Raw genomic sequence first — 15097 nt, 5'->3', positions numbered from 1 at the left:
GGTCACCAAATCCCAATTAATAGCTTCTATATTAATGGCCAGAAGTGCCTTAACATTATTAACATACTTGGTCACTTTATAACATATGATACAATATCACAGAATTAAAATAAGCCCATTAGAAAACTTTATTTCCTGATGATGAAAATTATAAAAAGCAATGTGTGAATGACCCAGAAACATTGGTATCCAGCAGGAGAAAGGGTGCAGATCAGCCAGCAGATGGCACTATCTGATCTCCAACAAGACCAAGTCTTCCATGGCACTTAGTGTATATTTGGGCAGTAAAAATGTAGTTTAAATTCAGCATGGAGCTGATTTGTTTTTTAAAAAATCAGCTCTGTGACCATATTGGCTGTCATAGCTTTTGACTCAGTTGTGAAATGAACAAGAAACAAGGCTGTTTTATGGCCTTTGTAGTAGGGCTGCACGATTAATCGCATGCATTTGTCATGCATGTCTCATCAGTAAAGCCGGTTCCGTGATTAGCGGTAAATGTCTGTCACCTGTTTTCAAACGGCAGTTAATACACAGAGCCGTAGTTCACTGACAAGCTACGCAATATCGTGTTCATAATCGAATGCGATTAATCTCAATTATGAACAGAATATTGCGTAGCTTGTCAGTGAACTACGGCTCTGTCTATTAACTGCCGCTCCCGTTTGAAAACAGGTGACAGACATTTACCGCTAATCACGGAACCGGCTTTACTGATGAGACACGCATGACAAATGCATGCGATTAATCGTGCAGCCCTACTTTGTAGTGTAAGCAAACACTTTCAGAATTGATCTCATTCTTGACTGATTTGGAAAGAAAAAATAAGAATAAAAATACATACAACTACATGATTGTCCAGAGAAACACAGACTTTGTGTCTTATATGCATAGTCATCGTTAATCCACAAGTGCTACACATTTTCTCACTGAATAAAAATCTTTGGTTGCTGTAGGAAACCGGTGGAATGTACACATCTAGCTTCATATGAACTGGAGAACTGTCTGCTCTCGCATTGCTGTGCCGCTGTCATCTGACACGATATTAAAAGGTGCATTTCTAGGCAGCACAGGAATATTGCACAGTATTTTCAGGTCTAGAGGTACAGCATTCTGGAGTGGTTTGGATCAGAGATCATGTAGGTGTTTATAGTGTTGCCCTAAGGAAGATGTCACATTATCCGATGTATTTGTAGGTGCAATTAATGTTTGTGTGGCAGACACACATAAATATCTACTGCATATGCGTATATATGTATCTCTATATCTTGTCTTGGTCCTTCTCTTCCCTGAACAGTGTTCACTTCCCTCCAACAGGAGGCAGTGGAGGAGCACCTCTCACTAAAGCTGGAGAGATAAAGAGGACATGAGGAAATGCATTTATCTCTATGGAGAAATGATAGGTCAAAGTTAACATAAGGTCTTTACCCTTGTTGCTTTGGCTGGGGTAGATCTTCGGGAAGGGTCTGTATTCTTCAGGTGGGGGAAGGTCCTCTATAGGGTGGAAGTCGTACTTGGACTCAAAATCATCTGAGAAGAGACATCAAACATTTCATAAATAGAAAACATTATCTATTTCATGCACTACCTAGTGGACTAGTAGCTTTGCATATGCTAATGTTAAACTGCCATGTCAAGATGTGCACATTCATTTAATTTAGTATGTGGCTGTCGGAAGAATTTTTCATAGTTTTTTTCTAGCTCATCATATGAATCAATTTGAAATTGAATTTGAAAAATAATTATAAGCCATCTATTACAGTCTTTGGCAGATTAAAGCTGCATTAATTCAAAGCAATACATTCAATATTCACAGTGTAAACAAAAAAATAGTCTTGAACTCTACATTTATTTGTTCAAACAAAAAAACAATAATGTAATTATAATTTAAAAAACAGTTCTTTATATAAATAAAATGTCATAATATATTATAAATAAAACTTTATTATTTATAATTATAAATCATCATTTATTATTATTAAAACAGAAAACAGTTGTGATGCAGTTGTAAATTAATTACTTGTATTTAGTTCATCAAAAGTGACAGTAAAGAAATGTAATTTTACAAAAAATGCTGTTCTTTTGAAATTAACAATATAAAGCAGCAAAAACGGTTTTCAATATTAATAATAATAAGAAATGTTTCTTGATCAGCATATTAGAATGATTTCTGAAGGATCATGTGACACTGAAGACTGGTGCAATGATGCTGAAAATTCAGCTTTGCATCACAGGAATAAATTAGTTGTTAAAATTGTTTAGTTTAATAAAACTGATTTTGGTGTTTATAGTGAAATAGTATAGCAAACAAGACTTTTTTTCTGTCTTTTACTTCTTGAATTAAACATTTTAAAACTAACTGGACATAGTAGCTGTTTGATGAAAATTACAATTCTTGTAATTCTTGTAATTTATCAACACATTTGGTGTTCAGGTGTTTCTGATGTTGCTTTATTGTCACATGGATGGCATGTGGGTAAACAAATAAAATAAGTTTATTTTGATGGGTTTTATTTGTTAATTTTTTAATTAATTAATTTTTTTTACAGTAGAGGCCTTTTGAAACACGCAGTGCAACTGACTAAAATACAGCCTTTTGTGACTTCATAATCATATTAAACTATATCAACATTTCAATTTTGCAGCTCTACTTATTTTAATCTGACATTTTTATCATTTTAGTAATGCATGAACCCTCTGCAGTTCCCTCTAAAATTCCCAAGAGTCTGAGAAACCTGTATGAAATACATAAAGAAATAATTTTTTTGTAAATTAATGATCATTAATTTACAAATGAACATTGCCGCCTATCTACCGGATGAGCTTAATAACTTTTATGCTCGTTTCGAAGCTCACAACACCGCCCACACAGAGAGCGCTCCCGCAGCTGCTGCAGAAGATGTGAGAGCACTCTTCATCTCTGTCGCGAATGTAACCCGATCCTTCCGACGGATGAATATCTGCAAGGCTGCGGGTCCTGATGGCATCCCAGGCCGTGTGCTCAGAGCATGCGCATTCCAACTAGCCATTGTTTTCACAGACATTTTCAACCTCTCCCTCTATCTTTCTGTGGTTCCCTCGTGCTTCAAAAAATCCACCATTGTGCCCATACCAAAGAAAAACAAAATCACATGCTTGAACGACTGGAGGCCCGTTGCTCTCACACCCATCTTCAGTAAGTGTTTTGAGAGACTCATCAGAGACTACATCTGCTCTGTGCTGCCTGCCTCATTGGATCAGCTGCAATTTGCATATCGCAGCAACCATTCTACAGACGATGCTATTGCTTTCACCCTACACACTGCTCTCTCCCACCTGGAAAATAAGAACACCTATGTAAGAATGCTGTTTGTGGACTACAGCTCAGCATTTAACACCATAGTGCCTGCCACACTTGTTGCGAAGCTCCAGACTCTGGGACTAAACAGATCTCTGTGCAGCTGGATCCTGGACTTCCTACAGGCAGACAGCCAGGTGGTCAGAATGGGCAACAACACTTCATCCCCGCTGACCCTCAACACTGGTGCTCCTCAGGGCTGTGTCCTCAGCCCGCTCCTGTACTCCCTGTACACACATGATTGTACAGCCATACACAGCTCCAACGTCATCATCAATTCGCTGATGACACAACGGTGATAGGCCTGATCACTGACAACGATGAGACGGCCTACAGAGAGGAGGTGAACACCCTGACTAAATGGTGTCAGGAGAACCATCTCTCTGGCGTTAACATCAGTGAAGATCTCACCTGGTCTACACACACTGACGCAGTGCTGAAAAAAGGCACATCAACGCCTCTTCTTCCTGAGACGGCTGAGGAAGTTTGGAATGAGCCCCAGCATCCTCAGATCATTCTACACCTGCACTATAGAGAGCATCCTGACGGGCTGAATCACTGCCTGGTTTGGAAACAGCACTGCTGGAAACCGCAAAGCTCTGAAAAGGGTCGTGTGAACAGCCAGCCACATTGTTGGAGGTGAGCTTCCCTCCCTCCAGGACATCTACACCAGGCGAAATCCCGGAGGATCATCAGTGACTCCAGCCATCCGTCCCACAGACTGCTCTCTCTGCTGCCCTCAGGAAGACGTCTCCGCAGTATCCGATCCCGCACTAGCCGACTGAGGGATAGCTTTTTTCCCTCAGGCTATCAGACTTATGAACAGTCAGAACTAATACACCCTACATCAAACACACACAACATCTTAATCCAAACAACTCACTTTAACTCTAATAGTTCAACACCGAACTATAAACACCTGCATTTAATACAATAATCTACCTGCTACCACTGGATACCATCCAATGCACATCCATGACATTTCTGTATCCAGTCCACGTACACTCTGTTGCATCTTAGCATATTTTCATGCGTATATATGTCTACATAATGTAGAATGTGTACATACTGTGTATAGTGTATAATGTGTAGTGCTAACTGTATGTATGTCTAATAGTACACTGTGTGTACTGACTAGATGTACAGTACAGGTCAAAAGTTTGGAAACATTACTATTTTTAATGTTTTTGAAAGAAGTTTCTTCTGCTCATCAAGCCTGCATTTATTTGATCAAAAATACAGATTTTTTTTTATATATTTTGATATATTATTACAATTTTAAATAATTGTTTTTAAATTTATTATACTTTATATTATCATTTATTTCTGTGATGCAAAGCTGAATTTTTAGGATCATTATCACATGATCCTTTAGAAATCATTCTAATATGATGATTTATTATCAAAGTTGGAAACAGTTCTGCTGCTTAATATTTTTTCAGAACATGTGATACTTTTTTAGGATACTTTGATGAATAAAAAGTAAAAAAAAAAAAAAAAAAAAACTATGTTTTTAAAAATATAAATATTTTGTAATAACATATACACTACTGGTCAGTAATTTGGGGTCAATAATTTTTTTTTCTTTCTTTTTTTTAAATAAAATCAATATTTTTATTCAGCAAGGATGTGTTAAATTGATAAAAAGTGATAGTAAAGAAAATATATTATTAGAATATATATTAGAATTTTTTTTTTTTTTTTTTTAATAAATGCAGTTCTTTTTAACCTTTTATTCATCAAATATATTAGACAGCAGAACTGTTTCCAACACTCATAATAAATCAGAATATCAGAATGATTTCTAAATGATCATGTGATAGACTGGATGTTACATGTGACACTGAAGGCAGGAGTAATGATGCTGAAAATTCAGCTTTGCATCACAGGAATAAATTATTTTTTTAAAGTATATTCACATAGAAAACTATTATTTTAAGTTGTAATAATATTTCACAACATTACTGTTTTTTCTGTATTTTTGATCAAATAAATGCAGGCTTGATGAGCAGAAGATACTTCTTTCAAAAACATTAAAAATAGTAAAGTTTCCAAACTTTTTACCTGTACTGTATGTGCATAAACTGCATATAGCACATTTTCACCTTTTGAAGTCTGTATGGTTATATGTTAACTGTTTCTGCAATTTCTGGAGCATGCTCTCAAGAATTTCACTTACCAAGGCACATGTGCTGTGGTGATGTGACAATAAAAGTGACTTGATTTGATCACTAACAGGTCATGAGTAAAATGACGATCTTATTTTCCAGAACTACTTCTCTCCGCTTTCTGGGAAGGCTTTGTTAACGGGTGTAATGAGGAAATAAGTGGGCTGCATTTGAATTACTGAGAGCTCATTTGACTCCAGGGTTATTTTCATGTGCTGATGCACAGTAGACTACAGATCCACTTCGGAAATCAAAGTTCTGATCTACGGGAACTTCCCACAGACAAACAAATTAGCAGCTAAGAGAATGAACTGATGTTCCAAAAAAGATTGCGTCATCTGATGGAACTCACCAAGAAAGGACCTGGGGGCAGATGATGTATGTCCATTGCGGAGAGGTGGAGGAGGAGGAGGTGCGTGTCCTGAATGCTGACGTCCAGCAGAGGACAGAGGAGGGGGCTTCCCTCGACTAGGGGGTTCAGAAGACGTCTGTGGCCCTCCGCGATAAGGAGGCGGAGGGGGTGGTGTTTCTCGAACCCCGTTACGAATTGCAGGAGGAGGAACCTGAGGAGCTGAATGAACACTTCATTTTAAATGAGATCTACATTTACTAGAAAACCCTTGATTTCAACAATCAGTTCATTATCAAATTTTCCCTTTAAAACCTAATTGTTAAGTAATTCAATTTTGGTAACTGGGAAATTTAATTCTATATACTGTTCAGGAAGTCATGTTGTCAGGCGATAAATTAAACTGGTCATAGTAAAGTTTGGCCTCTTGATATTTCAGTGCAACAAATTTTAAGTACTGGTACTGAAGCATAATGTTTGGTCATTTTGGTGAGGTTGTAGATTATTATGTTGTGTGCATGAAACAGATGTTGAAAGTCAAAACATGTCAAAAAAGCACTATATATATGTATGTATGCATGTATGTATATACACGTATATGTGTGTGTGTATATATATATATATATATATATATATGTGTGTGTGTAAAATATATTGTTTTTATATAACTAGACATCTTTAAATGTCTTTAAATCAATAGTTTTCAATTTATTGTTTTCATTTTCATTATGCCATTGGCAATGCAACAGCAGTATATCATGTCATTTTCACAACTCACAAATTAATTGTTTTATGAAGATTTTATCTACTGAAAGCTTTTATCAGAAAGACATTTCGTCAGCTAACCAATCGGTACAATCCACTGAACGCACTTTACTTCTAGCCTCACAGCCTTGTTTCATTCCTGTCAGAAACTGACTAAGGTCTGTCTATAGTGAGAGAATTTTCAGTTTGTGTTTTACCTGTGCTGCGCACCACTGGATCTCGTGATGGTGGCGGGGGTCGTCTGTTCTGCTGGGCATGGGGTGGAGGAGGAGCCTGGCTACGGACGTTAGCATTGCCATGGCTTCTCTTGTTCAGCGAGTTTCGCCTCTGTGGCAACTCGGGGGCCGGGTCACCATTTGCAGCATTAGTCGGCTGACGATAAGGAGGAGGAGGTGGAGGTGCGTTTGAGGAAGTGGAGGAGGATGAAGAGGAGCGAGATGAAAGAGGGGGGTGTCTAGGATGCCCATCCCGAGCAGAAGATGGCGGCGGTGGAGGCCCCTTGCTTGCAGGTGGTGGTGGAAGGGGTTTCTCACGGCTGTGTGCCCCAGAACCCTGTTGGGCTGAGGAGGGCCCGCGGTTGCCCCCACGATTGAATGGCGGGGGTGGAGGCGGGGCGGAGCTGGTGGGTTTTGAGCAGCTGCTGGCAACAGACGGTTTGGAGATGTCTGGCACAGAGGGACGTTGATTTCGTGACTGTTCTTGAGGTGAGGGGTGGCCTCCATCACCACGACCGGATCCGTCCGGTTCAGAATGACTCGTGCCACGAGGGACCGCAGGGCGAGAGCCAGGCGGCCGCAGCGCTGACCGTCCTACAGAGCTGTCTGTGTGGACACATTAATCAAACAGTTTGATATAATAATTAGGGCTGTACGATATTGGGAGAAAAGTGACATTGCAATAGTTTTTTCCTGCGCTATATACTGCGATATGAAAAAAATTATTTGACTTCATAATTGGAAAGAATTAATAATTCTAGAGTTAGTATGGTGATTCTGTGTGGTAGTGCAACAAATTAGGGCTTACACTGGAACTAAAATTTTTGATTGCACTTGGCCAAAAACTGACACTGAAAATGTTTTTTTTTTATAATTATGTATTATTTTATAAAATCATTTGGTAAGACTTTTTAATTTGACTCAATTTTAATATTACTGAATTTAAAAATACAAGCCAATAAAATAACTAGAGATCCCATACTTAGTATCGGTATCGGCTCCAAAACTGACATTTTCTGATGAATTGGGTATCGGTCAGACAAGACCGATCCAAATCCGATATTGTGCGTACACTATTCTGTGTTATTGTTAAAGGGTTAGTTTACCCCAAAATGAAAATTAGACCATGTTTTAATCAACCTCAAGGCATCCTAGATGTATCTGACTTTCTTCTTTCAGACGAGTGATATTAAAAATTGTCCTACCTCTTCCAAGCTTTATAATGGCATGGGCGGGTGTTTTTGTTCAACAGTCCAAAAGTAGTCAAATAAAGTGCATCCACCCATATTAAATGAATAAAGGCCTCTCTGCGCTGTGACTCCGTTTTGCTTCAAGTGCATCATTGTGCGCACAGGATGCGCATAAGTGCTTTGTGCCACTTTGTATTGAGCCTTTCATATTATAATACTTTTGCACGATGAAACATTATTAATGTAATTTCTTGTTGTGTCCTATCTATCATATGTTGCTGCCTCCGTTACTATTCTATACATTTAAAAGAAATGTATTTTAATTTTATAGTATTTATTTATATATAACTATATTTACTTGTTTTTCATGAACATATTTTACAACAATTCAAAGAATTAGACAGATTTAGTCCTACAATTATTAAATTTGATTTGTTCCTCACTAAATAACGTTCACTAAATGTTTCGATTTTATACAATTATTGTGCACTCATGATTTTTCTAGAATAACTTCTGCTGCTGAATTATTCATTAGCCTAGTTTATAATAGTAATTTTGGATTGGTTAATTGCAGAGCACAAATTCCAGGTATGGGGTCACTATACTCGTCCACACGTCACTTCACTTTATTTCAAAAGAGTGATGATCAGGTCAACACACAGAAGTATAGAAATTCTACACTGATTTAAAAAAAATTGCGCTGGTATCCGATCAGATGTGTATCGGCCAATACTTTGGGATCGGATTGGATCAGTTCTGAAAAAATGGTATCGTTGCATCCCTTAAAATAAAACACTTTCATTTAAAGTAAAACAATAAAATTGGAGAGAAAATATATTAATATTAAATATCAATAAATTATTTTCATTTTGAGTTCTATGCAACAGAATCAGATTTAACTGAATTTTTAAATAATTTTAACTGAATTTTTTTTGTTTAATTATACAACATATATATTTGACTCATATTTTCGTCCATTTTTCTCTTTCGGGTGAAAACCAAAAATGCCGATAATTTTTTGCAGCCAAAATTTTTGTTCATCCCTAAGTCATTTTTATATTGCGACATTAATAAAAATCATCATTGCACTACTCGGAAACATACCTCCGACTGGTCGCAGTTTAGGCACTCCTCCACTGAACAATCCTCCCATGGCCATTGGCCCAGAACCACCTCCAAATCCTCCTCCTCCTCCTCCTCCTCCACCTCCACCTCCGCCTCCGCCACCACCACCTCCACCACTGCCACCTCGACCTCCAGCCTCTGCCAAAAAAAAAAAAAAACACTGCATGATTAGCTGGGTCATGTCAAACATTTAATTGTATTTTCCGCAGTAGTGCACTACAGATGACGTACTTTCAATGATAGGTGCACTTCTGTCATTGACCCCACTGGCCTTCTTCAGTTTAGTGCCTTTGCAGATGTCTGACAGCAGAGCTCCTCTTCCTTTAGCATTATCTCGACTTAGTTTTGGAGGTGTGTTGTTTGCCTGAAAGTCAACACATTTGTATGTTAAAAAACCTGATTAATTAATTTATTCAAAAATACATAAAAGATGCATTTCATTGATTTTAATTTCGTTTTAAGAAAAAATGTGTCCCAAATTTCAAAATTAAAATTAATTTTGATATTTTTTGTGGGGCATAACGACTGAAAATTATATGAAAAACGTTTTTCAAGAATAAATCATTTTGTTTTGTTTTTAAGACTACATAATGTTTTATAATTATTTATTGGAATAAAAGTAACAAATATTTTAATGCTCAATAATATAAAAAATTGCCCACTAAATGAAAGTTAAATGGTGAAACCAACATGCAGGGGGGGGAAAAAACATACATTAAAAATATAACATACAATTGCAGACCCTCATGGCTCTGTGTCAAAGTCAGTCTCTTAAGTTTTAAGATTTTTTTTTTTTTTATGACAAGTAGTGTCACTTAACTTTTTTTTTTTGTAAAATATATCAAATATCATATGAATGATATTTTAGGAAATAGGCTAAAAAAAGAACATTTCTAAATTAATAATTGACTTTTTTTATAAACAAATTACTTTTAAAAACATATAAAACATAATGATATTTATATATAATTTGATAAAAACAAAGTTCTCAAAGCTATATGAGACCTACTTGAATACCAAAAAAAAATTATAATAAAATCTTGCCATGTTTGGTTTAATCTAGAATGTTTAAATAATTTGTCATTGATCAAAAAAAAAAAAAACATAAAGGGAGTTGAAAACATGAACTAAGGAAGCAACAGGGAGGATAAATCGCTGCAGTGAAGGGAAACACATGCTACCCGCTCTTTGCTTTACACTGACCTGGCTAGAGCTGGGGGGCGGTGGAGGTCCAGGTGGAGGGGGAGGAGGAGGAATAGGCATCTTAGCAAATCCGGAAGACGTCGACAGTCACCTCAATCTTCAGCGCTTGCTCTGAGTTTCTCACAAAAACTCTGCAAGGTGGAAGAATTAAATCCATCAAAATACCACGCGCAGCTTCAGGTAAAACAAAAGATGGTTGTAACTAAAACAATCCTTTAAAAACAGTGACTCATCATAGTGACATATTAGTGATTAACGTCATCAATGTACCTCCCAAACTACCTGACTCTTCCAGGAACTACACAACGGCAGACAGCGAGCTCCACATAGTAATTATAAAAAATTTCAAAAATACTCAAACAAAAAAACCCTATTATAGGTTAAACTTCCTTGCTTCCAAATCGTTTCCCTAACAGTTCAGGCAGAAGTGCTCACTCCCATGTCCACAGATAAAGTGTAGTAATACAAACTTCAGCAGCATTAACTGGAATGCCACTAAGCAGGATCTGCCGCTTCACAACGACTAATGGAATTGAGAGAGCATTAAAATGGGTGAAGCATGGGAAAACGTGTAGAAAACCTGTATGCTTGTGACCTGAATGGCTCATCTTCATTACATTCAAGATATTATATGCTGCTCTGTTTAATCATGGCTTTGTGTATGAACATATCTAATAAAAAAAACTACAAAGGCACCACACAAACCTCTAAAACAAATATGGCATATGATTTGTTTCCTGAAATCTACATGTGATCGTGAGCACTTAAAGAAGAAACCCACCTCTGTCACAGAAACTCATCGACCCACTTTTAAACCTAGTGACCTTTAGAGGCAAACAAATCTCAATGGAAACACAATGGAGGAAAAAAAGACATTTCTGTCATCATTTACTCACCCTCCAGTTTTCCTGGAGGTCTTTGTGAGCTTCTTTCTTATACTGAACATAAAAGAAGATATTTTGAAGAATGTTGGTAACTGAACAGTTGACTTCCACAGTGGTGGAAACAACATTATTCAAAATATCTTCTGTGCTGTTCAGCCAACTTGACAGTGAGAAAAATGCTGACTTTTAACAGTATGGAATGCACCACAAAACATTTTCGATCCAGAAAACAAACCTGGCATTCCTCACATTGTTGCATAACAGGCCAGAACAGGCAAACAACTATCGCTGCTCTAATCAGCTACCAATTCTGACAAGGGCCTTGTTTATTACACCCAACTGTTGCAAGAATCTGTTTGTGGTATGCATTAAAGCACAGGTGAAAAATGTAAGGAAGTAGGAGTTTAGTCTTTAAAGATTCTGCACTTAAACTGACAGCTGGCTACAACTGATCACGAATGCAAGATTCACATCAAGACCACAAAAACAAAAATCATAAGAAATAAAAGTTTCTTATGCTCATCAAGGCTGCATTTATTAGATCAAAAACACAGGAAAAAATGTAATATTGTGAAATATTATTATGTAAAATAGCGTTTTTCTATTTTAATATACATTAAAATCTAATTTATTCCTGTGATGCAGCGCTGAATTTTTAGCATCATTACTCCAGTCTTCAGCGTCACATGATCCTTCAGAAATCATTCTAATATGCTGATTTATTATCAGTGCTGGAAACTGTTGTTCTACTTAATATTTTTTTGGAACCTCTGATACTTTTTCAGGATTCTTTGATGAATAAAAAGTTAAAAAGAAGAGCATTTATTTAAAATAGAAACCTTTTCTAACAATATACACTACAATTCAAAAGTTTGGGGTCAGTACATTTTTATTCTTTATTTTTTTTTTTTTTAATTTAAACTTTTATTCAGCAAGGATGTGTTAAATTGTTAAGAAGTGATAGCAAAGATCTGTATTGTAAGAAAAGATTTGTATTTTGAATAAATGCTGTTCTTTTTAACTTTATATTCATCAAAGAATCCTGAAAAAAGTATCGCAGTTTACAAACAAATATTTGGCAGCACAACTGTTGCCAAGATTGATAATTCTTATTATAAATCTGCATATTAGAATGATTTCTGAAGGATCATGTGACACTTTATACTGGAGTAATGGCTGATGAAAATTCAGCTTTGCATCACAGAAATACATTTTATTTTAACGGATATTAAAATAGAAACCATTATTTTATATTGTAATAACATTTTGCAAGATTAGAAAGTTTTTTTTTTTTTTTTTTTTTATCAAATAAATGCAGCATTGATGAGCATAAAATACTTTTTTTTTTTTTTAAATACATTACATGTCTTACTGATCCCAAACTTTTGACCAGTAGTGTATTTTAACAGTTTATAATCAGGAAAGTTCAGACTTGATGTCGTATGTACATTTTTGCTTTGCGGTTACAAATGTCTTATGACCAGAAATGTTTAATCCTATATAAAACCTACAGTATCATATTTGAAACGTGAATTTCTAAAGCATCTACATTATCCACGTGATCAAAACTGATGTTGCACACAATCTTCAACATGCCTTTTGTTGTCTGACTGATAATTTATACCTTTTTTTTAGCAAGTTAAAGGCTTTTAGTATAGGCTAATTCAAAAAACATCCAATAAAGTAAACATAAGATCCAAAATCAGGTTAAAATATAAGTATCAAATACCATACATCACGCTTTTGGGAAAAGTTTATTTTTACATCTCTAAATCATTATTATATAACATTGCATATGAGATGTTTTGTCCCCCATAATTAAAACTACATAAAAGAAACATTTAAATATCATCTTAACAAGACATGTTATTAGAAGATATGGAGTGACAACTAATATTTATAAGCATTTTATGCTAGTAGTCTACTGTAATAAATAAATATCAATAACTGCACCAAATATTTGCTCAGTATGAGTCTCTAATAAATCAAATTGCTCTATTTTCCTCATCAATCGCCAATATCATAAAATATGCATCATATCTGATGCATCAAGCTTTTATGGTCATGCAAGTTTGATTTATCAGATATTATACTAAACATACTGTAACACACATATGCAATCTTATTTAATATTTTGTCTGAAGCTTCAAAAAAAATTGTCACACTTAAAACAATGATTGTAAGACCTCACAAGGTATACTTTATTGTATAGATTTTTGTCTCTAAAAGCATAAAACAGATACAAATGCCACATTTGGAGCATATAAGATTTATGCTTAATATCATAAATCGCTTCCATGTCAAACCAATGTGTTCATTGAATTAAATCTTGTTTCGCTGAGAGCAATTTTACAGCAAAACGAAGGAAATTAATAATGGAAGAAGCCAAACCAGTTTGTGAAAATGACGTGTTGTCTATATGAGTCAACAAATATTTGAACAGAATAAGTGATTATATCTGTCATGCCATACAACATCCTGAAGAGTCGTCAAATGTAATACAGGTTTAAGCACGTACAGGTATGGATTATGTAAAACCAAACTTTTGAAATAACGATGTTGTAAACAACGCAAATGATGGCGATTCGTAACCGAGTTGTTCTTTTGAGTCGAATCTTTCTAATGAATCGGTTGAACCGGTTTACAAAACCGGTCTAAACGACTCGCTGATTAATAAAAACAACCCCAGTGAGACGGTATATGTGCACAAACTTTGCTTAAAGTCACTTGTGTATTCGTTAAAAACGTAATAAGAATGGTAAATAACAAATAGGTCAACTTGTTAACTCTCCCGGCTGTTTAAAACGTTAGCAAAGCTTACCTGTCGGGTCGATGTGAGATCCTGTCCCAAACAACATTAATGTTAAACAGTAACCGGCTGCAGTTCTTTAGCCGATGATCCGCTGTCGGGCTGACCACCGAAAAACTGGTAACTAAGCAGGCTAACTAGTCGTGTGAAAGCTTACATTGGTCCGCTGTCATACTGAAGGCTGGTTATTGCCAACTCTGTCAACTTATTCCCAACAGTTCACAGCGTTAAACGAAAGCACGCAAGGCAAAGATGCACAAAACCGGATGTCGTGTTGCTATTAACATTGCTGCCCGGTGTCCGAGGGCGATACTCTTCCTGCGGGGGACCACTAGGCTTTAGCGAACCCGGTTCTACGAAATCCCGCAAATCACCGAGTCGGTACAAAATGGAGGCACGAGACCGAAAAAATCCGATCGCATCCGGAAAGCAAGACCTGCAACTACACGGCTAACCTTTTCCCCTTGCGTCACGCTGCAGTGGTGATCAGATTGTAGCATCTGCCAAAACTCAACAGTCGTTTATTGTTAGTTACTAACCTCGTTGTTTTATTATTTATTTATTTAATTGTCGACACTGGTGCCTGCAGGAACTTTATGGTAGCCTATTTCTAATAACTTATAATTGTTTCTAATAATTTCTAAAATTAAATTAAAGTCTAACTAATCATATGTACAACAAGTAATTTTGAATAACAAAAGTTCTCTAAGTCGATTTGGTTCTGAAACTAATTTTAAAACGGTTTCGCTCATTCAGAGTTTTAACGCTTTTTGAATTTCCATGACTTTACCCTACAAATATTTTTGACATCACTTATATAAGTTAGAATTATCCATTGGTATCGCAGGTAAAAGATGTACAGTGAACAGGACTAACACGTGACCCTGGGGTTCCAACCAAGCGGCAACCAAGCGGCAACCTCGCTCCCTCTCTTAAAAAAAAAAAAAGGGCGGAAGTGACTAAACCTGCAATTCATCGACTGGCCGCTGGAGCGCAGCGGCCTTTAAAAGACAGAGCCGTAGATCACTGACAAGAGTACTGACTAGATGCGCATG

At 36.3% G+C, this 15097-nt stretch overlaps 1 protein-coding gene across 2 annotated transcripts; it reads right to left on the bottom strand.

Moving 5' to 3' along the window:
* Window positions 1-759: 759 nt before the first annotated feature.
* On the bottom strand, window positions 760-14724 carry LOC109051953 (WAS/WASL-interacting protein family member 2-like). Of its 2 annotated transcripts, none has more exons than XM_042734532.1 (8): window positions 14055-14724; window positions 10350-10480; window positions 9378-9510; window positions 9126-9284; window positions 6814-7437; window positions 5855-6073; window positions 1426-1527; window positions 760-1344 (listed from the first exon to the last, which is right to left on the bottom strand). In XM_042734532.1, exons 2-8 carry the CDS (start codon window positions 10407-10409, stop codon window positions 1298-1300), a joined length of 1344 nt encoding a protein of 447 aa, XP_042590466.1. In that variant the 5' UTR covers window positions 10410-10480; window positions 14055-14724; the 3' UTR covers window positions 760-1297. The 2 variants fall into 2 exon arrangements, with proteins under 2 accessions (XP_042590466.1, XP_042590467.1); XM_042734533.1 differs by lacking the exon at window positions 14055-14724 and adding an exon at window positions 10620-11631.
* Between the last annotated feature and the right edge of the window lie 373 nt (window positions 14725-15097).

Source organism: Cyprinus carpio, chromosome B11, assembly GCF_018340385.1.
Source record: "Cyprinus carpio isolate SPL01 chromosome B11, ASM1834038v1, whole genome shotgun sequence".
In the NCBI taxonomy this organism is placed as follows: Eukaryota; Metazoa; Chordata; class Actinopteri; order Cypriniformes; family Cyprinidae; genus Cyprinus; species Cyprinus carpio.
The sequence above is the reverse complement of the archived record's forward strand: the minus strand, read 5'-3'. Positions and strand labels throughout refer to the sequence as shown.